At 47.4% G+C, this 26,526-nt stretch overlaps 1 protein-coding gene across 2 annotated transcripts in view; it reads right to left on the bottom strand.

Moving 5' to 3' along the window:
• The window catches only part of RPRD1B (regulation of nuclear pre-mRNA domain containing 1B), a 43,865-nt gene that overhangs the window by 17,106 nt on the left and 233 nt on the right, over nucleotides 1–26,526 (bottom strand). For both annotated transcript variants that reach the window (XM_034419405.3, XM_034419406.3), the window contains exons 2-4: nucleotides 11,691–11,820; nucleotides 5,816–5,949; nucleotides 724–836 (exon numbers count right to left, since the gene is read on the bottom strand). In XM_034419405.3, the coding sequence (XP_034275296.1) occupies nucleotides 724–836; nucleotides 5,816–5,949; nucleotides 11,691–11,820 (377 nt within the window). The remainder of the gene's footprint in view (nucleotides 1–723; nucleotides 837–5,815; nucleotides 5,950–11,690; nucleotides 11,821–26,526) is intronic.

The following is a 26,526-nucleotide window of genomic DNA, read 5'->3' as shown; positions in this document are numbered from 1 at the left end:
AAAATGGTGGGAAGGGAACAGCGTTCCGTGCACCTTTGGCGTTGAGTCATGCCGGCCACATGACCACAGAGACGTCTTCGGACAGCGCTGGCTCTTTGGTTTTGAAAGGGAGATGAGCAGCGCCCCCTAGAGTCAGGAACGACTATCTGCAAGGGGAACCTTTACCTTTATATCTATTACTATTTCTCTCTCTCTCTCATATCTCTCTATCATCTCTCTATCTCTGATCTCTATATCTGTCTATCTTTAACATCTATCTCTCTATCATCTATCCCTATCTTTATCTTATCATCTCTACCATTAATTTCCTACCTCTACTGACTGACTGACTATTTTATTTATCTATCTCTATCTCCATTTAGCTTTAATTTACCATCTCTCCCTCTCTAAAGACCTACTTTGCCTGTCTGTCTGTCTGGAGTGTGGAGAGATGCCAAGCAATAACCCTCCAATGAAGGGCCAGGGGCTTTAAGCAAATGAAACACTTTCTCCTCAGCCCACTGCCTTCCAGGGGTCTCCAGCCAACTCCTCTTGCTCCCCATCAGCCGCAAGGCTCTATCCTGGCTGTGGATGATGGGCATGGGAGTTCAGCCACCCAGAGGGGCACAGAGGGAAGGGAAGGAAGGCGATCGGCTCGTCCGTCGTGCCGCGCATGTTAAGGGCTCCCCCTGGCGGCCGCTTGTGGCTCTTTCTCCCAGAGGGGCTGCCCTCTTGCCAGCGTACCAGAAGGGGCCCGGTGTTGGCGTCCTGTGGGGAGTAACTGCCAGGGTAGTCGTCGTCCTCCTCTTCCTGCATCTGCTGAAACGTCCTCTTCAGGGACTTCTTCTCCTCTGTAACTGAGAAGGGAAAGACGCTTTTCATCTTTGCAGCATGAAAACACCAAAATGTGAGGTATTACCAAGTCGACCTCCAAGAGTTCCTTGCCCACGGGGCTGGGGGATTTGTAAGGAAACCGGTTACCCAGGACACGGCGTGCCCCACCCCAAAATAAGCCATTTCTGTTCCTCTGGGTTCCCTTCAACACTGCATTAAACACACACGCACACACACAGAGCAAACCTACAGCTGCAAAGAGCCCAGGCTCCCCTTATATCCAAGCCTGGCACGGGTGTCCTGCCCATTATACAAGCAGATTTCAGGCATATTTCTGCCCTGTGGAACACTCCCCCCCCCACACACACAGGTGAGCGGGCATAACGTGTAAAAACATGGCCCTGCGGCCTTGTGTGGGGCGCCCAGAGGAGCATGTAGCTGATTGGCGCCCTGGAAGCCCGCCCTTTGTGCCTTTTAATTAACTTTTAATACTGAATTTTAATCATCCTCACTTTATTTTTCAATTTTATATACTGTTTTTATGTTTTAATATTTTAGTTGTATATTGCCCAGAGTTCCCCCTCTCAGGGAGATGAGATAGACAGATAGATACAAACTCGAGGTAAACCGCTCCAAGCTCGATTGCAGAAAATACGACTTCAGCAACAGAGTGGTCAATGCCTGGAATGCACTACCTGACTCTGTGGTTTCTTCCCCAAACCCCCAAAACTTTAACCTTAGACTGTCTACTGTTGACCTCACCCCATTCCTAAGAGGTCTGTAAGGGCCGTGCATAAGCACACCAGTGTGCCTACCGTCCCTGTCCTAATATTCCTTTTTACTCTTACTCTTTTCATGTATTCAAATTATGTCTATACTTTTACCTCTTATCTTATATACGCTTGACAAATAAATAAATAAAATAAAATAAATAAATGATAGCTTGATGGATGGATGGACAGACAGGGTGGGAGGGAGGGAGGGAGGGAAGGAAGGAAGGAAGGAGATGATGGGTGGATAGATGGATGGATGGATGGATAGATAGATAGATAGATAGATAGGGTTAGGGATAGACAGAGACAGACAAGATGGATGGATGGACAGACAGATGAGATGGCTGAAGATGGATGGATGGATGGATGAAAGAGAGAAGAAGGAAGGAAGGAAGGAAGGAAGGAAGGGGAGGGAGAGGGAAGCTTAATTCAAAGGATATCGTAGATATTTACTGCTCCCATGGAAGCCCAATCACCCACACTGCCCTACTTGAAAGGCAAGCACACTCTACTGTTCTGCCCCAGCTCCGGATTCCTGAGGATGCTGACACACACCAACGGTCCTTATCAAATTTATTAAGTAGCAAGAATAAATCAAAGTCCGGCAAGATTGGCAACCAGCCCAGAAAGCAAGATACGATAAGACTTTTCCAAAAATGCTCTGTTGATAATTACAAGTTGTTTCTAGCAAGAAACTTACTAACTGCGTGCGACTTAAATAGGTTAAGGGAGTGGCCAATTATCCTCAAGCCCTACTCTCGAGGAGACCTCCTCCTCCTCCTGAGTAGCCACTCCTGCCTTTTGGCAGCCCTGCGTGCTCGAGCATTGAGGAGAGGCTTCTCCACTTCACTCTCTCCACTGGAAGGAGCCTCTGGAGGTTCTGAAGGCCCTGGCTGAGTCTCTGCCTCTGGCACCACATCCTCTTCAGCTTCCTCGCTGTCCGACGCGAATGCCGGTTGCGCAGGCTGCTGGCGCGACACCACACCAGCCTCCTCGTCGTCGGGATCAGCCACGATCCGCGCAGGCCGCTGGCGGGCCACAACATCTACACAACCAGAGTTTCAAGCCACCGTTTCAGTAAGTCACAACTGGCTGGGTTTATGCATAGCTCCCAGCCAAAACCAAAGCTAAGGAGGGCTCTGTGAACCTTGCCCTAGGAGATCCGAAAGCTCCCAGAGCCAAGAGTCCGGACCAGGTAAGATCAAAGAGAGGCCTCTGCCCAAACACATCAATTCAACCGCTGGGACTTCACCTCCCTGTTCAGACTCACCTGCATAAGTGCACAGGACACGCAGCCGGTCAGGGGTGGGTGGTGGGAGAGATAAAGAGAGGAAGGAACGGCGGCCTTCAACTCCTCATTTCAGCTCAGGGTCCACCCGAGAGGGAAAGAGAAGAAGGACCTCAGAATTCCTAATGCTCAAAACCCACTTTGCAATCCTGCCTGGCATCATTGGAAAATGGAATGGAGGAATGGGAGGATTGACAGAGGATTCCAACCTAGAACTAAGGAGAAATTTCTTAACAGAGCAATCAACCAGGGGAACTGCTTGCCACCAGAAGTTGTGGGTGCTCCACCACTGGAGGTTTTCAAGAAGAGACTGGACAGTCACTTGTCTGAAATGGTAGAGGGTTTCCTGCCTGAGCAGGGGGTTGGACTAGTGGTAGGCAAACTTGGCTCTTTCACACCCTGTGGACTTCAACTCCCAGAATTCCTAAGACAGCTGTCTTAGGAATTCTGGGAGTTGAAGTCCACAGGGTGTGAAAGAGCCAAGTTTGCCTACCACTGGACTAGAAGACCTCTAAGGTCCCTTCCAATTCTGTTATTCTAATCTATTCTAACTCTGTCTATTCCTATTCCTATTCCAATCCAATCCTGACTGCAGCTACCTGCGATTTCCCCAACAATTGAGGGGCACAAAGGCACCCAGCCGGAGTTGGCCAGTCCAGAGAAACGAGTAGGCGAGCCTTCCGGTCATTATTCAAACCCTCAGATTATACCGGAGGCAACATCATCCTGGCCACCCCCCAAATAAACCACCCAACCCTGCATGAGAATTTGGACGCTTTTGGGCAGGTGTGAAGGTGGAGGCAGATGGCTGGCAGCTGTAGGAGAAGGGATGCCAGGAGCCAGGCCTGGCAGAGAAGAAGCCACCGCCGCCGCAGCAGCTGGCAGCACCGAGGGAAGACGAAGCACAAGCTGGCCCAGGGAGCTTCTGCTGCCACCCTCTACAAAAAGATTCGGTGTTTCTGGCTGCCTTCCACAGCCTCCTGAAGCAGGCGGCTTCGTCTTTCACCCAGCAAGCAGGGAACGCCAGGTGTTCTAACGCCATTCTCTTTCGAGCATCGACAGAGGCGCCATGGAGGAGAAAACATCTGCAAAAGGGGTCTTTTGCATCTCAGGTCCAAGCACATGTCCTTCTGGACCAACCTTCTGTCGTCGTCCCCCGTTTCCCCCCCCCCCCAAGTTCCCAGGTCCTTGCTAGATTGCAAAGGGAATTCTAATCCATGCAGACACTCGTGCCAGGTTTGAAATGTGCTGCTTTAGGATGGAGACTCGCTGAAGGTCAAATGACAGCCGAGGAGTGATATCCCCATCACTGATCTAGTCACATCCCCAAAACCACGATTAGTTCTTGGTTACCTGCAAAGGCTTCCTTTCCTGTCTGCGCTTGAAATGATATTGAGATGCAGGAAAATTGTAGAATCCTAGGGCCGGAAGGGTCCTTGGAGGCTGTCTAGTCCAACCCCCGGCTCAAGCAGGAAACCTTATACCATTCGGGACACATGGCTGTCCAGTCTTTTCTTAAAAACCTCCCCTGATGAAGCACCCACAACTTCTGGTGGCAAGTTGCTCCACTGGTTAATTGTTCTCACTGTTAGGAATTTTCTCCTCAATTCCAGGTTGCTTCTCTCTCCTTGATTATAGTTTCCATCTATTGCTTTTTGTCCTGACTGAAGGTGCTTTGGAGAATAATTGACCCCCGTCTTCTTTGGGGCAGCCCCTCAAATACTGGAAGACTGCTATCATGTCCCCCCTAGCCCTTCTGTTCGTTAGTCTTTAAAAGCAAGGAACCATCTTACAGCCCTAGGAGTCTAAGATTTACCCAAGCAGACTGTCCAGGCCAGAAGAGGAGGGGAGGGGGGCACCTGGGCCTACATGAAGTGGGTTGCACAGAAACAAAAGCAACATTTGTTCTTATGTCTCAACCAGCCAGTCTGGGTTTTCTTAGAATGAGGCCTTCTCACCAGGGGCCAGCACCCCTAAGCACCTCCTGGCCTAGGATGCAACTGAGCTCACAATTCCTTTCACGTGAAAATTATTACAAGTTTCCCCCTTCTTTTTCTCCACCTAAATTGGGGGGAAAACCCGTGTTGTGGTTTGTTTCAACCATTCAGGAATCAACCCTTGGAATGCCAGCTGATTTCTAGTTCCCTTCTTGGCCATGGCAGCTGCCGCCTCTCGGGACCCAGAAATCCACCCAAGGTGTCATATACAGGTAGCCCTCGACTTACAACGTTCACATTTTGTGAACAAAGTTGCAACGGCACTGCAAAAATGTGACCGAGGACCGTTTTTCACAGTTACGAGCTTTGCAGGGATCAAAATTCAGAAGCTTGGCAGCTGGTTCATACTGATCTCTGGGTCACTTGATCCCCTTATTGGGACCTCCGTACAATCAAATTCAATGAGGAGGAACAATGGTGTTACTAACTTAACTCCGGTGATTCACTTAAGAAACAAGGCAAAGAAAAGTCATAAAACGGGGCAAAGCTCACTTCACAAATGTCTCACTTAGCAACATAAACTCTGGGCTCAATTGTGGCCGTAAGTCGAGGACTACCTGCATTGTGTGTGTGTGTGTGTCACTCTGGTCTATTAAGAGAGGAGCCATTCATTCCAATGGACAGTAACTTTCTGGGTTGAATTTATATTTACCAGCAAAGAAATAAAGGGAGATTATTGTAGTATATTGATCTATTTCAAGCTATTTAGCTCTTGCCAGCTAGCCGGGTTCGAATCCCAGAAGGGGATGGCTAGCTGACGAGAGTTAAATAGCTTGAAAGAGATCAATATACTAGTCTCCTTTTATTTCTTTATCGGTAAATATAAATTCAACCCAAAAATAGTTTGTCACGGAAGCAAACACTGTCACTGAAAGGCGAAAGCGGAAGTGGACCAGGTCGCCCTGATAGACCGGTCCCACCGGAGGAAAAAACTCTCGACCTACCTTTGGGTTGGGGGCTATTGGAGTCCTCCATGGACAGTTTCAGCTGCTGTATGAACTCCCCGCCATACACGCTCCTCTCCTGCCAGATGTTCAGCAGCCGTTCCAAGGGCTTCTTGCATCCCTCGTCTGCCTCCCTGGAAGATGGGGGGGAAAGGGCAAAGCTTAAAAAGCAGGAACAGGAAACGGGGATGCCTGTGGCAAGGGGCACCATAGACTCCTAGGGCTGGAAGGGACCTTGGAAGTCTTCTAGTCCGACACCACCACCACGGCCAAGGGTGTGGGTGCCTATTCTGCTCATCTTCCACACCCTTTGTCAACTCTGAAGCTGGCCTGACCGAGGCCATCTTGGAGGCTTCAGGGTTGCCACACTGGAGCTGAGGGAGAGGGAGGGAGGGAGGGCGGAATAAGGGAGAGCTGGGATTTTGTAGCCAAAGCAAAATAGTTTTCCCCTGAGAACCAAGGACATTCCCACAGGTGGCTGAAGTTTCAAGGAGTGAAGTTTCCAAACAACCGGACGGCACCTTGATTGGACCGTGGGACTGATTGTTTGGGGAAGGGGAGGAAAACTTTTACTTTTAATTAGGTAAAAACCGTGGGAACCTTTAGAGTCGGCTTTCACCAGCCTGTGCCAATAAGATCTCGGAGTTCCGTGTGCTACGGGTGTATTCCTTGGAACCCTGACACCCTGGTGAGGGGCACAGCGGCTAGGAAGTCTCCGCCAGCCAAGAGGAGTGGCCTTTGTACACCTGCTTTTATTCCTTTATTTAGTGCAGGGGTGGACAAATGTGGCCCTTTGACAACCTGTGGACTTCAACTCCCAGAATCCCTGAGACAGCCAAGCTGTCAATTCTGGGAGTTGAAGTCCACAGGTTATCAAAGGGCCACATTTGCCCACCCCTGATTTAGTGTATGACAAATTCAGCATAGAGGTACTCCTCGGTTTACGGCTATAATGGAGCCTCTTGCTAAGTGAGAAAAGCGAGTTTTGCCCCCATTTTACGACTTTTCCCGCCACGTTTGTTAAGTGAATCACCGCAGTTCTTAAATTAGTAACACGGTTATTAAGTGAGCTTGGCTTCCCCACTGACTTTGCTTGTCAGGAGGTCACAAAAGGGGATCACGTGACTCCGGGACACTGTGACCGCCGTAAATACGAGTCAGTTGCCAGGAGTCAGAATTTCGAACACGTGACACACACACACCCCATTGTGATCATGTTGCAATGGTCATTAAGTGTGAAAACTGGTCCTAAGTCACTTTTTTGAGTGCCGTTGTAACTTCAAATGGTCACTAAATGAACATAAATTAAAATGCTGTGCATTTCGCATATGGACACCTGCTAGGATTGACAGACGTCTGGCTTTTTTAAAAGAATCAGGGCTTTCAAAAGTGCAAGGCTCTCTAATCAGCTGAGAAAGAAATTAAATACAGGTAGCCCTCGACCTACAACGGTTCGTTTAGTGACCGTTCAAAGTTACAACGGCACTGAAAAAAGGGACTTAGGACTGTTTTTCACACTTACGACCGTTGCAGCATCCCGGTGGCCACGTGATCAAAATTCAGACGCTTAGCAACTGACTCACAGTTACGACGGTTGCTGTGTTCCGGGGATCACGTGATCCCCTTTTGCAACCTTCGGACAAGCAAAGTCAACGGGGAAGCTGAATTTCACTTAACAACCGTGTGACTCACTTTTTTTTTTTTTTTTTAATTTGATTTATATGCCGCCCTTCTCCGGAGACTCAGGGCGGCTTACAATGCGTTAAACAATAGCCTTCATCCTCTTTGTATATTTATACAAAATCAGCTTATTGCCCCCACAATCCGGGTCCTCATTTTACCTACCTTAGAAAGGATGGAAGGCTGAGTCGACCTTGAGCCTTGGAGAGATTCGAACTTACAGTAATTGCAGACAGCTGGTGTTAATCACAATGCTATCAGTCTGCTGAGCCACCAGGCCCATTGTTCACTTAACAACTGAAGAGATTTACTTAACAACCGTGTTGCTAACTTAACAACTGCAGGGGCTCATGAAAAATATGGGAGGAAATCTCTGTAAAATGGGGCTAAGCTCACTCAACAAATGTCTCGTTTAGCAGCAGCAATTTTGGGCTCCATTGTGGCCGTAAGTCGAGGACCGACTGTAAATGTGCAGCCCACTTCCCCACCCCAGACTCTTCCCGATGCCTCGGGCAACGTCCGTCCTCAGTCCAAGTGGCCTGCCATTCACACCCATCTGGAGGGCGCCCACTTGGGGAAGCACCTTCCAGAACCTGCTTTTCCTAATCTTTTTTCCCTCTGTGCTCTAGATAGCATCCTTCTTGAAGGCGGAAGGCCTTCTCTAAATAATGTCACACAGTCTTTAACTAGCTCGTAATATATTAGCTGCCAGGAAAGAACACGGAGCGCTCGGTTTATAGCTTGCCCCACAGTGAGGGAACAGTCACCCAGTGACAGATGGAACGAGCCAAGCAGAAAGACAATCTGGAGAGGAGAGAGAGAGAGAGAGAGAGAAGGAAAAAAAAGAAAAATATCTGATAAATCCCCAACACTTGGGATGCTGACCTCACTTAAAAGCCTGTTCAGATACAACCGAGGCGTGCGGAATAACTAACAACTACACAAAACTGCCAACTGGGATCTGAAGGAGGAGTACGGATATTTTTAAAGGGGATTATTGGCGCTGCCAGCCGGCTGGCCGTTGTTTTGGATTCTCCAAGGAGGAGGAGGAGGAGGAGGCAAATTTGCTGGGATCTGAAAATATCTGGAAAGGGGAAACGCCAGGAAATCAAAGCAAGGTTGTGTGAAGCAAGGCCTTTCGTGACACCTGGCCATTGTGTGGGCATGAGAGGCTTTAGCAGCTGCGTTGTTGATTTGTTGTCTTCCAGTGGATTCTTATTTTCCCTCCGTCAAATAAATGTTTTTCCCCCTTCTCTCTTGCAATTTGTCACATGGATTGCTTTGCATCACAAAGAATGAAGCTATAAATACTCCGTGACATCGTCTGAACGGGCAGCGGCCCACTGCGCCGTTCCCAGGAAAAGAATTGCAACTGGGATGCAGTCACTCACCATCTAAACTAGAACTCACCCTCTCCTGGTGACTGGCCCAAAATCAGCCAGCTGGCTTGGATGCTTAAAGGCGGGGAGTGAAACTCATCGTCTCCTGGTGATTGGCTCAAAGTCACCCAATTGGCTTTCATGCCTAAAACTGGACTTCTCCTGGTGATTGGTCCAAAGTCACCCAGCTGGCTTTCATGCCTAAGGCAGAACTAGAACTCCCTATCTCCTGGTAGCTGGCTCAAAGTCATCCAATTGGCTTTCATGCCTAAGGCAGAACTAGAACTCACCGTCAGGGTGAATAAAAATCAATAATTTTTTTAAAAAAATCAAAAAAAAAAATCAGATTTTTTTTTATTTAAATCAGATTTTTTTGATTTTTATCCAATTTATTTTAATAAAAAACTTTGGGGGTAAAAATCTATGGTAAGATAGTTTTCTATTTAAGATACATAAATAATTGAGTTTATTCAGCATGAAATGGAGCTTAGTTATGTAGCACAAGGCTGTATATTCTGCAACACTGGGACTATCGGTGAGTCAACAGTGGGTCAAAGGAGTAGCAGAGATGACAGTTGCTCTTTAAAAATTGTGATTTAAATCGAGTTGATTTAAATCAAGCCTTTTTACTAGTGATTTAAATCATGATTTAAATTGTGATTTAAATCAACTCGATTTAAATCAAATCCACCCTGCTCACCGTCTCCTGGTTTCTAGGCCAGCACCTTAACCACTTGCACTTAATTGAAGTTGGGAAGGAAAAGGGCTTTAATCTAAAATGTAGAAAACATAGAAAGATGGGAAACAAAATGGCAGAAAAAGACCTAGTGGTCCATGAAGTCTGCTGTTTGAATTTTTTACTTCTAATTTAAAAAAAAAATTGTTACCTACTGGACAAGTGTTTATCCCAAGTACACACAAGTACAGTGGTACCTTGGGGCTCAACTGCTTTGAAACTCATCGAATTTGGTACTCAATTCCTTTTTCACATGAAAATGTTGTCCTGGTGCCCATCGTTTGTTTGATACTCAAAGCACAAGCTAGAACTTGTTTCATGACTCACTACATTATTCCTAATGGGAAAAATCTGATTGGTACTAATCGTTTTTGGTATTCATCGCGCCTTCCGGAATTAATTAACCATGAGATCTGAGGTACCAGTGTATGTTTAAACCAGGGGTCCTCAAACTATGGCCTGCGGGTCAGATGTGGCCCGCTGAAGCCATTAATCTGGCCTGTGCTGGACCACGAGGCTGCCCTGCCCACATCACCCCGTCTACCTGCCGGCCCCCACCCACCTTCTGGAGGCCTCGGGTGGCCAAAAACGAGCCCAGGTTTGGCCTCCCCAGCCGAGAGGGGGTGGGGGGAGGGGGACACACACACAAACAGAAATCCCTCATACACACCCCAAGGCAGCCACATCCCTTCACTAACCTGCTTTCCACCCTCAGGAGCATAACAAATTAAAGTTTAATTTGTGTGTATTGTTTGGACTGTAAATTGGCCACGCCCACCCAGTCACATGACCACCTATCTACATCCACCCAGTCAGATGACCACCTAGCCACGCCCACCCAGCTGGTCTGGCCCCCCCAACAGTCTGAGGGACCGTGAATTGGCCCCCCGTTTAAAAAGTTTGAGGACCCCTGGTTTAAACTGAGTTACTGACGACTGACTCACTACCTCTTGTCTGAAGTGGTACAGGGTCTCTCCTGTCTGAGCAGGGGGTTGGACTAGAAGACCTCCAAGGTCCCTTCCAACCCTGTTATTCTGTTACCTGGACTGGAAGAAGGGGCTTCCAAGCTTCCGCCACTATTTCTGGGAAGGCATCCTTTCTAACATGACTGCTGAACTTCCCCTGCTGTCACTCAGAGGCAATGCCTCCCATTTTCCTCTAGTCAGGTGCATTTTGTGAGATCCTGTGCAGAGAGCACACCCACTCCCATACACACACACACACACACACACACCAAAACCTGCCATCTTACACTGTCATTGCAGTCTGACAAAAGGTGGCAGATGCCACGAGAAACAGAGCAAGACCACTTACATGCGCGCACGCAAGTACACAAACACACACTGGGCTTTTTTTCAGGAGGCAACTGGACTTTCTTGTTTTTCTTTGAAGATGTTTCGCTTCTCATCCAAGAAGCTTCTTCAGTTCTGACTGGATGGTGGGGATGTCTTCAACAGTGAGGAGACACAGGATAGAAAACAGCCTGCAGCCAAGAAGGCTCCACACCCATTTGCACCACTCAGGTGACCCTGAGGACACAGATAAACTTCCGAGTGGCCTCAAGGACCCTCTAAAAGGATGCCAATGACCAGCTGCCTGCAAGGAGCATAAATCCTTCCCTTCCCCACCATTCAGTCAGAGCTGAAGAAGCTTCTTGGATGAGAAGTGAAATGTCTTCAAAAGAAGGAAAAACAAGAAAAAAAGCACCTTTGGGACAACCGTGACTTGGATGACGGAGAATCTCTACAGACTTTTAGCTATACAATTTGGAATGAACATCCTTTGAATGGTGTGGGAGGAGGAATGGATTTCCAGAGGAAAAAATTGCAGACTACAGGAACCATTTGCATCACTCAGGTGACCCTGAAGACACAGGTAAACCTCCAAGTGCTTCAACGACCCTCTTAAAAAGAATGCCAATGACCAGCTGTCTGCAAGGAATATAAATCCTTCCATTTCTCCACCATCCAGTCAGAGCTGAAGAAGCTGCTTGGATGAGAAGCGAAACGTCTTCAAAGAAAAAGTTGCCTCTTGGAAAAAAATACACAGAACAGACAAGGAAAGAAGGCGTTGTACCTACCTGGCCACGTGTGAAAAAGCATCCACGAGCACCGATTCAAATTCCTTTGTAAACTCGGGTCCCTTCTTTTTACTGTTCTGGATGACATCGTTCGCCAAGTATAGGAAAGTCAGTTTCCTACTTGATTTGGCTGGCAAAGGAAAGAGAAAAACAATATTTAGATAACGTGGCATTGGAACCACCCCTCAGATTTTCGTATTTGCATGTGTTTGGAAGCTGGGATACACACACACACACACATACACACCCCATATATGTGTATATACACCATGGCGTATTGATCTCCTGCCTGGAATCTGATAAAGGAGAGGGCCTAGAATGCATCCACATTGAGGGGACAGAAAAATAATCTCATAAACAGACTGCCTTGTGGCTTTGATTTAAGCAAGGTCTCCGAAGGGAATGGCAAATCTGTCTGAGAATGTGATCTGCTGCAGTTGGAGTGCCACTACAGAGAGTCAAGAACTAAAAAAGATAACCAGATGTCATAACAGTATTTATTTATTTACGATATTTATATGCTCCCCAAATCTGCGAACACGAATTTTTAAAACCACAATTATGAGAACGGCGGGTTGTCCTTCAGTTTGCAATCATTCATTTACTGACCTTTCAAAGTTACAATAGCAACAGGGGACAAAAGTGATTTACAAATACTCCTCACAGGTACAACCATTGCGGCATCCCAAGGGTGACATATAATCAGAATTCAGGTGCTCGCTTGGCAACGCTGCAGGTATTTACGATGGCTGCGGTGTCACAGGATCCCCGTCTGCAACTGTGTCAGCCAGCTTCCAACAAGCAAAGGCAATGGGGGAAGCCAGATTCGCTTAATGACAACACGATTCATTTAACAACTCGCTTAAAAAACCCCTATACCACCTCTGAGGGCCACTTGCAATGAAACCAAAAGGCCCCTGGAATACGAGAAATTTTGTTTGTTTCTGAACCCAAGCAGGATAGGAACCATGCAGGGAGGGGGGGGAGGGCATCTTAAAGAGGGTGGGGGCTGCCACAAAGAAGGTCACCCAGTCGGTGTCCGTAATTTTTTTTTTCCTTGAGGGTGGGTGGGGGAATGACTATTAACTGACCGTGTCTCGATATCCTAACTCAAATTTAATAAGAGGTTTGGACTTCAACTCCCAGAATTCCCCAGCCAGATCCTTGTGTGTGTGTGTGTGTGTGTGTATGTGTGTTTGGCCAGCTGCATCAACAGAGAGATAGAATCAAGATTACAAAAAGTGATAGCACCATTTTTTAATACTTTGCTAAGACCATCCTTGGAATCCTGCATCCAGGTTTGGTCGCCACAATATAAAAACGATGTTAAGACTCTGGAACGAGGGCAGAGAAGAGCAACCAAGAGGATTAGAGGGCTGGGGGCTAAAACGTAGGATTTGGGTATAGTCTAACAAAGAGAAGGACTAGGGGAGACATAATAGCAGTCTTCCACTGTTTGAGGGCCGCCACAGAGAGGAGGGGGTCCACCTCTTCTCCAAAGCCTCTGAAGGCAGGACAAGAAGCAACGGGTGGAAACTAATCAAGGAGAGAAACAATCTGGAACTCAGAAGAAATTTCCTGACAGTGAGAATAATTAACCAGTGGAACACCTTGCCACCAGAAGTTGTGGGTGCTCCATCACTGGAGGGTTTTAAGAAAAGACATTTGTCCAGAATGGCATAGGGTCTCTTGTTCAAGCAGGGGGTTGGACTGGAAGACCTCCAAGGTGCCTTCCAACTCTGTTATTCTAACATTACCACTGAAGGGTCCTAACCCAAAAAACGCCATGGAATTTCTAGAAGCCTGGCCCTCTGACAAATCAGCCATCAACAGACACATAGACATTAACAACGTCTATAGACTATGCAGAGGCCAAAAGAGGAGAAAAAGACCCCAGCACCTCCCCGCCAGCGCTCAGATCAGCACAGATTACGGTATTTTTCGGAATATAAGATGCAGTTTTTCCCCCCTAAAAGAGGGTGAAAATTTGGGTGCGTCTTATACCACGAATGTAGCCCTGCCCACCCGCTGGCCCCCCACCCTTTGGCCTCTGCCTCCCAGCGATTTACCTCCTTGCAGCAAATAGCCCATTTCAGCTTCAGCACAATCTGATTAGCACAAGCAGCTGATTGTCCTTGGATCGGCCTCCCGACCATCAGCTGTTTCAGGCTGCAGGGACTGCCATTGCCTATTGGCGCCTCTGTGCAACCCATTTTGCAGTTTGCTGCAAGGAGGCAAATTGCTGGGAGGCAGAGGCAGATTTTTTTTCTTGTTTTCCTCCCCAAAAAAGGTAGGTGTGCCTTATACTCTGAAAAATACGGTAACTCCAAGGTCAACTTCAGACCAACAATCAAGTCAACAATATCCCAATCAAGAAACTGCCAAAGAGCCCATCAAAAGAATATCTAAGACCACCCCCACCGACAGAGGCAGGCAAGCCACTAGAATATAAATTGACAGCAAATCACACTCCTTACTAGCACTGATGATGTTCCCCAGTTGGGTCATGAAATGTCTGCAAGAAAACCATCGAGCTCAGAGAGCACCGAGGACCCCACCATCCTCCTCCTCTTCCTCCCCACAAATGCCACTCCCTCCTATCACTGATGATGTTCCCCAGTTGGGTCATGAAACGTCTGCAAGAAAACAGCCAAGCTCAGAGAGCACAAGGGACCCCACAGTCCTCCTCCTCTTCCTCCTCCACATCCTCCTTTCCAAAACCCCACTCCCTTCAAGCACTGACGTTGTTACCTAGTTGGGTCATGAAACGTCTGCAAGAAAACTATCAAGCTCAGAGAGCACAAGGGACCCCACCGTTCAACCCTGAGCTACAAATCGTCTCTCTCTGCCTTTTTTGCCTTTTTTGTTAAAGCAAAGCCTTGGATTATTCCTGACCTTCTTTAAAAAAAATAACATATTGGAGCTCCAGGTAGGGAGAAGCGGCCCTTTCTTTGCTGTGCTTGTGGCTGGAGCGTGGGAATTGCAGCATCTGGGCTGCGTTCTTTCGACAGCGGCCGCTCTTTGTAAGACGGACACACACAGTGTTAAAAATCTTTTAAAAGCCGACCAAAAGCAGGTTAACAGACAAAGGGGGGGGGGGAAGAGGGGCTGCTCTTCAGCACCCTAAAGGAGAGAGAGAGAGAGAGAGAGAGCTGCAGGGGAGCCACTGCGGGGGGCCGACAGGACTGGTGTTGTGAATTCACAAGGAGGCCATTCAAGCGGAGGAGGAGCTCAGCACCAGCTCGGCAGGGCAGAGTGGCAATCCAGCCGAAACCCCCAACTGAGGAGGGCCTGGCTAAAGCCTCTTGGTTGGCCCACAAGAGTGGCAAGATGGGCAGCTAATACATTTTACGATAAATGAATGAATGAATGAATGAATAAAACAGATATAACAGATGTAACCGATATAACAGGATTAATAGAGTTGGAAGGGACCTTGTAGGTCATCTAGTCCAACCCCCCCACCCAAGCAGACCCTACGCCATTTCTGACAGCTGGCATAAAAAATAAAATAAAATAAAATAAAATAATAAAATAAAATAAAATAAAATAAAATAAAATAAAATAAAATAAAATAAAATAAAATAAAATAGCAGAAAGCTTGTTCCCTTTACTCTCGTACAGGTAGTCCTCAACTTACAGCCATTCATTTAGTGACCAGTCAAAGTTACAACAGAAGTGGAAAAAATGAGTTATGACCAGTTTTCACACTTACAGCCGTTGCAGCAGCCCCACAGTCACGTGATCAAAATTCAGCCGCTTGACAACGACTCATATTTATGACGGTTGCAGTGTCCCTGGTGTCCTGTGGTCCCCTCTGGAGACCTTCTGGCGAGAAAGGTCAATGGGGAAAGCCAGATTCACTTAATAACCGTGTTACCAACTTAATAACTGCGGTGATTCACTGAACAGCGCTGTCAAAAACTCACTTAGCAACTGTCTCGCTTAGCGATGGAAATTCTGGGCTCAATTGTGGTCGCCAAGTCGAGGACTACCAGTAAAAGCATCTTAAGGAAAAATCCGGGACAACCATTGCAAGCAACACACCCGGCAGGCTGCACCAAACCCCCACAGCCCTTTGTGGCCAGTGGCAAAAAACCCACCGAAGGTTTTCCAAAATGCCACCCATCCCACTGGCAGAGCAAGAGAGAGAAACTTCAAGCAGCGGCCCCTCTTGGCTTCCCTTTTAGGCTTGACCGGCTCAGCTCAAGGAGGTCAGAAGAACCGGACTGGTCCTTGCCAGGCCCCGCTGGCCACATTTAAGGCCCTGAAAGTCCAGAGTGCCAGCCTCCTCCCTCAACGCAAGCATCGCCCACAAGGAGCCCTGGGCCCGGAGCAGAGCAGAGGCTTTGAGGCGTCAGGACCGAATGCTGCGTTCCGGAAAGGAGGCCTCTACCAAAACTATTATTTAACACAGAAACTGGGTGCGTTATATCTAGAACTATCTAGATCAGCCAACTCTTCAGACTACCCCACGGGGCAGGTTGTGCAGCAAAGAACTGATATTTGTTGCTCAGGGCCTTGGTGCTCTCTGAGCTTATTTACGCAACTAGATAACATCTTTACTGCTAGAAGGGAGGGTGGGGGGGAGGAGGAAGAGGAGGAGGAGGAGGAGGAGGAGGAGGAGGAGGAGGGTTGGGGGCTCCTTATTGCCCTTTGAACTTGGCCGTTTCTTTCCAGGCGTTTCATGAGGCCCTAGGGAAGACCCTCAGTGCTAGTCTCACCCCTCCTCCTCTCTGCAAGCCCCTCAACGTTACCCGGTTGGGTAATGAAATGTCTGCAAGAAAACCACCAACTCAGAAAGCACCAAGGACTTCACAGTCATCCTCTTCCCCGTTCCCTTCTAGCCCTGATGATGTTGCCTAGTTGGGTCATGAAACGTCTGCAAGAAAAGAACCCAGCTCACAGAGCACGGAGCAGCCCACAGTTCAAATGTCCCCTCCTTTTGGTCTATATTTATGCTGGCTTTGCTTTGGGACAGTGCCTGAAGCTCTGTACTGGGTCAGCCTGACCCTCTCTCCCTGCCTGCCTTTCTATGAATAATCCTGCCCACCTGGCCTTCTTCCCATAGATCCTCCTTCCCCTGTTCTGACCACAACGCTTCGTTGCTGTTTGGGTGAGCCTCGGGTTTTTGGCCCCGCCTCTTCAAAGCTGGGGGCTGAGGGGGTTGGGGAAGAAGCCCCCTTGGGCAGCCTTTCCTGGACCCACCAGCTTGCCTGGTCCACTTCTCACTCATGCACTTGACTCTCCAGAGGAGGCCACCATCAGCCCCACCTCTGGAGCAGCAGAAAGGGACTAGAACAGAATAATAGAGTTGGGAGGGACCTTGGAGGTCTTCTAGTCCAGCCACCTGCTCTAGCAGGAAACCCTGTAGCATTTCAAACAAATGGTTGCCCAATCTCTTCTTAAAGGGGGCCTCTGGCGGGGTCTATGTCACGACAATTCGCCACCGGCAGCTTGCCGTGGGGCAAGAGTTATGCTAAAATCAAAGAAATGGTGGAAGAGAATAATGAAAGAACGGATGCAGCAGGAGGGACAGAATGAAATGTTAAAGGCAAAAATTAAAATAATTTTTACTGATTTTAAATAATTAAGTTGAATTATTAAATTGTCTTTTTGGTGAGTTGGCCATGGGGAGTAGTTGTCCCATTTCCCAGCAAAGAGCCTGAACTCCTGCTTGGAGTTTAGGATTGAGGGGGAAAGGTGCCAATTGGAACCTCTTCCGGAGGGGTACTGGGTGCTCTCTGAGCTTGGTCAGTTTCTTGCAAATGTTTCATGACCCAACTAGGGAACATCATCAGTACTAGAAGCCAGTGGGGCTTGCAAGGAGGAGGAGGAGGAGGAGGAGGAGGAGGAGGAGGAGGAGGAGGAGGAGGAGGAGGAGGAGAGGAGAGGAGAGGAGAGGAGAGGAGAGGAAGAGGAAGAGGAAGAGGAAGAGGAAGAGGAAGAGGAGGAGTGTGGGGTCCTTGGTGTTCTCTATGCTGGGTGGTTTTCTTGCAGACGTTTCATGACCCAACTAGGCAACATCTTCAGTGCTAAAAGAGAGTGTTAAGAGAGAGTTTTAGAGAGCTAAAAGAGGTTTGCACTCATGACTAGCTTGGGAAATGAACTATCTGCAAGAAAACCACCCAGCTCAGAGGATACCAAGGACTCCTCAAAGAACTAATCCACCTATTAGCAGGGCTTCTCCACCCGTATAATATCACGAAAAAGAACCCAGTGGGGAAAAACAGAATCACCATCCAGGCAAATGGAGCTGGCTCTTTTACCGATACAGAGCCAGACAAGCGTCCCTGAGCCAGCTCCTTCTGCCAGCTCCCACTTCTACGCCAGCTGCAAGGACTGACTGGCACCAAGCAGCAGAGCCGGGCGAAAGGTTATCAGCCTGCAGCCATGCCATGACTGGTCAAAAGGAGGTTTATCTCCTAGAGCAGCTGAAGCCAAAGAAAAGGGCGACCGGGGCTCTTGTGGGGGGGGGGGAGGGGAGGAGGCTGGTTTGGGCACCAACCTTTCTCCCACTTCAGTGGAGTCAGTGGAGGGAGGAAGACTAAGAAAGCTTCATTTCGGCCAAATGCTCCAGGGGATTCAGCAATCAGGGGTTGGCAAAGCCAACAGTATCACACAGTCATTTACTGGTCAGCCTCTGGCCCCTATAAGAGGTTTCCATGTCAAAAACAAGACTTAAAACCCAGTTCATGGACTGATTGGAATATTCAGGAGTTAAAAACTACCACCACCAATATCATGATGGAGAAAGAAAATCTCTCTCTTAAGGACATCGATTCAATAGCGGCTCTTCCTTTTTTAAAATAAAGCAGGCAGCTTATTTGGGGTTGGGTGGTGGTTGTTCTGTTTTTGTTTTTTTGCGGTTGTTCGGATTATGCTAATGGATAGGGCCCTAATAGTATTAGCAGCCCACTTCTCTGACAGGGTCTGTGGAGATTCTCCATCATCCAGGACATGGTTGTCCCAAAGGTATTTTTGTCAAAAGGCAACCAGACTTTGTTTTCCCTTGAAGACGTTTCGCTTCTCCTCCAAGTGAAGAAGCTTCTTGGATGAGTTGCCTTTTGAAGAAAAAAAAAAAAAAACCTTTGGCACACCTGTCTGACAGTTCTTTGCTCCTTGGGTGGGCAGAACCATACCGAATGCAGAGATCCACAGGACCAGGCGATTAGATAGACCAGTGTTTCTCAACCTTGGAAGCTTGAAGATGGGTGGACTTCAACTCCCAGAATCCCCCAGCCAGCGCTGCTGGCTGGGGGATTCTGGGAGTTGAAGTCCACCCATCTTCAAGCTTCCAAGGTTGAGAAACACTGAGATAGACCTATGGAGTCCTGGGTGCTCTCTTGAGTTGGTGGTTTCTCTCGCAGACGTTCCATGAGCCAACTATGCTGATGATGTCACCCAGCTGGGTCATGAAACGCCTGCAAGAAAAACCACCAAGCTCAGAAGGAGCCCACAAGTTCAACTCTGAGCAGCAGACATTCTCTTCTACCGCGATCAGATCTCCAGCTGTTTTATGGATGTGGGAAATCAATGGCCTCGGTTGTCTTGTCGTCTTACCCGCCCAGGGTCACAGGGTTGCAGTTGGCTGGCCTAATAAATCCATGAAAGAAATAAAACTGCAGAATCTCCAGGAAGAAAAAAGGAAAGCTTTAGCTCAAGAACTCTGCAAGTTCCAACAGAAAGATGCCACCCAGAGCCCAGGCACCAAACCCCTTCAATGTTCACAGGTGTACCTGCCCTTGATCATCACACCTGAGAGCAAAACTATGGCCAGGAGCAGGCAGTTACGGAATATACACACTGGACGTGGATATCTCTGTATTTCATACCGGAGGCACATTTCAAAGTTGGTGTTTGTTTTTTTTTATCCTTCTACATTTGTCCCTACTGTGGCAGCGTGAAAAATCTCACACTTCACTCTTCATTCCACAGTGGAACTGGTGCTTGTGCTGCCTTTGTTTCTGGGACTCTTTGAATCAAGACAGAGGATATATCCCCCAATATCCATATTATTTCCATAGATGTGCACCAGAGAGGCCAGGGAGCTCTAATAGTTTTCTGCAAGCTTGAAACTTAAAAGTCTGTAGAGAGACATTCTCAGCCTTCCATGTCATGGTTGTCCCAAAGGGGCTTTTTTCAGGAGGCAACTGGACTTTATAACTTTTATTTGCGGTCACAGATCAAAATACAAATATAATTGCAAAAGAACGTGGGGAGAGTAACATCATAAACAGCTGGCTACCAGAAGCCTTGGCTGAGAGGAATTACAGCGACAACTGGACTTTGTTATTTCTTTGAAGACATTTCATCCAAGCTTCTTCTTCAGCTCTGACAGGATAATGGGGAAAGATTCAAGGACCCTCTAAAAGGATGCAAATGACCAGCTGTCTGCAGGAAATATAAATCCTTCCCTTCCCCACTGTCTGCTCAGAGCTGAAGAAGCTTCTTGGATGAGAAGCGAAATGTCTTCAAAAGAAAAAAGAAGAAAGTCCAATTGCCTCCTGAAAAAAATCACCTTTGGGACAAGCTTGAAACTTAGAATGACTTTATTGTCACTTTGAATTCACATACATTAAAATGAAATTTCGTCGCATATAGCTCTCAAAAGGTCCCTACCTCCAATATACATTACATATAACATGACAAAATAAATATAACCTTATGTATATACCCACATATATTATATGACACAGAGAAACAAGACAGTCTGGCTTCTGAAGCCAAGCTGTTTCAGAGGGGCTTCCCATAATTTGAATTGTTTTTGCCTTCATTCTTTATTCTCTTAATGTTGCTGTTTTAGGTGTGGGGAGGTTGTTTTCTATGGATTTTCCCATGTCGGCCACTGTCATTTTTTTATTGTGGCAGCAGACAAATATGCTTAAAGAAACAAAATAAACAGGTGAAAGGAAGAGGAATCCGCTCTCTGTAAAAGAAAACTTCCTTGCATCACAGTTTCTTTGAGGTCTAAACACATATACAGCTAGTCCTCAACTTACAACAGTTCATTTAGTGACAACGGCACTGAAAAAAGTGACTTAGGACCGGTTTTCACACTTGTGATATTTGCAGCATCCCCACAGCCGTGTGATTTACATTCAGAGACTTAGCAACAGACTCACATTTATGACAGTTGCAATGTTCCAGAGTCCCCTGATCCCTTTTTATGACTTTCGGACAAGCCAAGTCAAGGGGGAAGTCGGATTCACTTAACAACCGTGTCACTAACTTAACAACTGCAGGGATTCACTGGCTGTGGGAAAAGTTGTAAAATGGAGCAAACTCACTTAGCAACATAAATTTTGGGCTCGATTGTGGTCGTACGTTGAGGAGTACCTGTAAATATTAGTTTACTTTCAAAAGGAAAAGAACAAAACTATCATGGCACTAAAGTGAGCGTGTTTTTCTTCCATAACGTAATTTAGATTCATTTCACTAGCATGTTTTTGTTTTTTGTTTCTTTACTGGGCACAATACTGACAATTGTTTCCTGGCAATCGCTGTTGGGATGCAAGCGAAATCTGGGGCTGGAAGGGACCTTGGAGGTCTTCTAGTCCAACCCCCCCTCTGCCCATCACAGGATCCTTATACCGGTATACCATCCCAGACAAATGGCTTAGTCCTCCACAGCAGTCGTGGGTGGTGGGACACAGGGAAGTGCCTCAACTTGCACAACTAGAAGTTTTGTTTTTTTTTAATTTAAAACTTTTCTTCAAAATGGATGAGCTGGGCTTCCCACCAGGCCTCAGGAATTTCCTGCTGGGTATTTTTTTTTTTTTTTTTTTTTTTAAAGATGGCTTAATCACCTGGAGTGGCTAGGGGTTGAGTGGCACATACATTTAATATGTTGTTATTGAGTTAACATTTTTGAGCAAGAGATTAAACTCAATGTCCCTTCTTTAAAATCAGATTTTAAATGTCTGGCAGATAGTCGTAAAATGGGACAAACAAATTTTAACACATTTCTCACTTAGCAACATAAATTCTGGGCTCATTTGTGGTCATAAGTCGAGGACTACCTGTATTATGTCTTACCTGAAAAGGGGGCTTATGAGCCAGATCAGGAATTCTGATGGTCACCTCCCCACAGACACATGACCGCGCTTTGGTAACTCTGCCACATTTACAGCCATTTACAACACCCTGGGATCATGGGACCCTGTTTTGCGACAGCATTTAATTCCGTTTTTCTACATCATTTGGTTTCACTTAATGACCAGAGCTTTCACTTAACAACCATCATATTCACTTACGACCACGGCATTCACTTAATGACTGCCACAAAAAATGTGGTAAAATAGATCAATCCCGTGACCGACCTGTTTTACAACCATTACGACTTAACAATCGAAATTTGGTAAGCTCCATTACAGTCTTAACTGGAGGACAGCCTTCAATGAATGACCGTGTGTTATACAGAACTGCAGAAAAATTGGGTACCTTGACAGAATATTTAAGGAAGTGGGAAATTCAATGTCCGACATTCATAAACCGAGGTTGAAAGAAGCAAAACCAGCGGTGTCTCCTTGTGTGTGTGTGTGCTTTTGACTGTGTTGTTACGCACAAATGAGAGTCGGGAGAAAAGCTGAATGCAGTGGTTGGATTAGGCTACTTAGGAGGGGGCGGAAGAGAACAAAGGATGGGGCCAAGAATAAATGGGACCTGAGCGGAACAAGAGGGAATTCAAAAGTAGCCCGTTGAGACAGTGGCCTGGCCATAAGCGGAGAGGGACTGAGAACGGAGTGCCTTAATTGAGAGCTGCAAGGAAGGGAAGGAGTGAGAAAGGAGGGATTGCAAGAGAGAGATAATTAGTTTAAAGAATAAAAGGCAATGCAGGACAGTGGTGGGTGGACAGGAGCCAAAGGAGGAGGACTGACAAGAGTGGCAAAGCATAGAAAGATGGGGTATAAATTAGCTTTTATTTCCCATCTTTATTTCCCGTCTTTTGGTCCTGGGTCCTTGTTCTGTTTTTGGCTGGCTGGTTAAGTCAGTGCTGAACTCTGAGTGACCACATAGGACAGAGGTGGGCAACTAGAATAGAATAACGGAGCGCTGAATAATAGCAGTGCTGGCTGGGGGATTCTGGGAGTTGAAGTCCACCCATCTTCAAAGCTTCCAAGGTTGAGAAACCCTGCCCTAGAATCACGTGTCTGTTCTTCCACATCTGGGACAAACTCCCCTATAAAACAGTGTCTCTGTACCCCAGTCTCAAGACCCTTTGCAGCTGCCACCCTGGGCAAACCCCTTTGCTTTTGGGCATAAATATTTCTCCTTTCCTCACAGCTGTCTGGATTTCATTTCATTTATTACCACGCAATCCCGACTTTGAGTTGGAACCCCAAATTATTCTTCTGACCCCGATCATCGTCTTCTTCTCTTTCCTTCCCCTTTGGCCAACAATATGGACTTCTCAAAGTCTTCGCTTTGATCGGTCGTGCCATCATGTCACTCTGGACTCTTGGTGACCCCCTAGATCAGGGGCTGAGGAACTCTGGGAGTTGAAGTCCACAAGTCTTAAAGTTGCCAAGGTTGGAGACCCCCTGCCACAGAGGGGCCTTTCCCAATCTCCAGACCTGATCCCCCCCTGCAACTCCACCTATTGCTGGTCTCCCCCTTCTTCGCCCTTCCCGCTCTGCTTACACCCCAAGGAAATCTTTATGTACTTTTATGTACATCTTGTGTGGATCTCCTCTCTCCCCAAACCAAGGTTAAGGCCCCTTTTTCTGAATGCTGCAATGCTGAAAGGCCATTAGAGGACACAGGTACTCCTCCAATTACGACCATTTGATAAGTGACCATTCAAAGTTACAACAGGACTGAAAAGAGTGACTTAGGACCAGTCTTCACACTTATGACCTGTGCAGCATCTGCGTGATCACGTGATCAAAATTCAGTGACTGACTCATATTTATGACGGTCGCAGTGTCCCGGGGTCACGTCATCCCCTTTTGCGACCTTCTCACGAGCAAAGTCCATGGGGAAGCCAGATTCACTTAACAACCCAGTCACCAATTTAACCATTCGCTTAGACTTAGAATAACTTTGTCACTTTAAATGCACGCTAATCAGCATCCATTAAAATGAAATTTTGTTGCATACAGCTCTCAAAGGGTCACCACCTCCAATATACACTACGTAACCATGACATAATAAATAAATAAACACAAAATTATGCCTACACCCACATGTACTATATGACACAGAGAAACAACACAGTCTAGTTCAGAGGCATACATGTACATGGCGAGAAAAACGAATCTTGCAAGTTTGACAGACGGATGGCATAGGGAACAAAGCCGTTCCAGAATGTGGTAGTCTTGCTAGAAATAACAACTTAACAAATGGAGCAAAGGTCGTAAAATGGAGCAAAATTCACTTTAAAAATGTCTCACTTGACAATGGAAATTTTGGGCTCAACTGTGGTCGTAAGTTGAGGACTACCTGTACAATTAACATCATCTGGGATTCAAAGATGGGGTTGCAGGTGGCTCCAAGGCCCCAGAGTTACATTTCTGTGAATTGCTTACTGAGGGAAGGACAAGAAGCAAAGGATGGACCAATCAAGGAGAGAAGTAACCTAGAAGTAAATTTCCTGACAGTTAGAACAATCAATCAGTGGAACTCCTTGCCACCAGAAGTTGTGGTTGCTCCATCACTGGAGATTTTTAAGAGGCTGGACAGTCACTGGTCTGAAAAGGTATAGGGCAGTGATGGCTAACCTTTTTGCCAACGCGTGCCAAAAGGGAGCGTGGGGGGATCGTGAGCACGCGTGCCCACCCCCATAATTCTATGTGCCCCACCCCCCGTGCATGTGTACGCACCCCACTCGCACTCCCCCCGCTTTTGGCACGCAATGGCCCAGTGGGCCCGGTAGGCCCGTTTTTCGCCCTCCCCAGGCTCCAGAGGCTTTCTAGGAACCTGGGGAGGGCAAAAACAGCCTTCCCCACCCCCGGAGGCCAGAAACGCCCCATTTGCTGACCTCCGGTGGGCCCACAAGGCCCAAAAATTGGCTGGCCGGCTGAGCTCACGTGCCCACTGATATGACTCCGCGTGCCACCTATGGCATGCGTGCCATAGGTTCGCCATCACGGGTATATGGTTTTCCTGTCTGAGCAGGGGGTTGGACTAGAAGACCTCCAAGGCCCCTTCCAACTCTGTTATTCTAATTCTAATAGTTGTATATTTTCCCCATGAAACATTTTCACAGCCACCCAACTAAGCAGCTTCTTGGATGAGAAGCGAAAGGTCTTCAAGGGAAAACCAAGGAAATCCAATTGCCTCTTGGACCAAAAAAAAAAAAAAGAAGAAGCTACTTTGAGAAGCTGCGTAAACAATGAGTTCGAGAGATGTTTTAACGTTTTAATGTCTTCTTTTAACTTTTGTATCGGATATTGTTGCATTGTTTTATTCTCTGTTGTAAGCCGCCCAGAGTCCCTTGGGAGTTGGGCGGCATAGAAATGCAACAAAATAAAATAAATAAATAAATGTTACAGCGCAACAAATTAGACCAGGGTCACGTAATCAAACATTGCAAGAGCTTGGCAACAGCATATACCTTCACAACGTTGTAGCTTCCCCAGGTCACGTAGCCACCATTTGTGAGCTTCCCGGCCTCCTTCCGACAAGCAAAGTCAGCATGGGGGAAGCTGGATTCGCTTAACGACCGCCCGATTCACTCAACAGCCACAGCGATTCGCTTCACCGTCACGGCAAAAAGGGTTCGTCCAATCAGGTGCGACTCGCTTCGCTGCCTTGCTTAGCAACGTAATTTCTGGGCCTGGCTGCGGTTGTAAATCAAGGACGATCTGTACAGGCGACCAAAATTGAGCCCAAGATTTAGGTTGCTAAGCGAGAGGTTTGTTGTGAGTTTTGCCCCGTTTTGTGACCTTTCTTGCTGCGTTTGGTTAAGTGAATTGGCGCAGTTCTTAAATTAGTAACACAGTCGTTCAGTGAATCTGTTTTGCCCATTGACCGGCTTGTCGGAAGGTCGCAAAAGGGAACCACGTGACCCTGAGACACTGCGACCGTCATAAGTGTGAGTCAGTTGTCCAGCATCCGAATGTAAATAACATGACCCTGGGGATGCTGCAACGGTCGTAAGCGTGAGAAATGGTCATAAGTCTCTTTTCTCAGTGCCACTGTAGCTTTGAACGGTCACTAAATGGAACTGTTGTAAATTGAGGACGACCTGTACAGGAAGAACTCAGGTCTGGGGAACTGAAGCAACCAAGGAGACCCGAACTTTTGTCGTGGGTACAGGGACTCCTCGTTTTATGACCGCAATTGAGCCAAAATTTCCGCGGCTAAGCGAGGCAGTTGTTAAAGTGAGTTTTGCCCCATTTTTGCAACCTTTCTTGCCACAGTTGTTAAGCGAATCACTCTAGCTGTTAACAACGCGGTCGTTAAGTGAATCCGGCTTCCCCTTTGGCTTTGCACGTGAGAAGGTTGCAAAAGGGGGATCGTATCACACACACACACAGCAACCGTCGTAAGTATGAGTCCGTTTTCCAAGCATCCGAATTTGGATCCCGTGACGGGACGGTATAACGGTCATAAGTGCGAGGACCGGGCACGAGGCACCTTTCCCCCCCCCAGTGCTGTTGTAACTTCGGACTGGTCACTAAGCAGACCGTTGTAAGTCGAGGACCATCTACATCCGAACGAGGCCTGGCGACCCCCAATCGAGATGAATCCCTTCGGACCCCCCCCTCCCCACGTGGGCCCCTCCTCCCCCCACCTCAGCCCCCTCCCCCTTCCCCCCCCCCCCACGAAGCCCCTCGAGGCCAGAAGGCGCCCGGCTGCCCCTCCTCCACGCCGGGGGAGGCTGGCCGGG

Source organism: Pantherophis guttatus, chromosome 3 (assembly GCF_059756535.1).
Source record: "Pantherophis guttatus breed Tessera chromosome 3, ASM5975653v1, whole genome shotgun sequence".
NCBI classification, from domain to species: domain Eukaryota; kingdom Metazoa; phylum Chordata; class Lepidosauria; order Squamata; family Colubridae; genus Pantherophis; species Pantherophis guttatus.
This window is presented reverse-complemented; position numbering and strand designations above follow the sequence as displayed.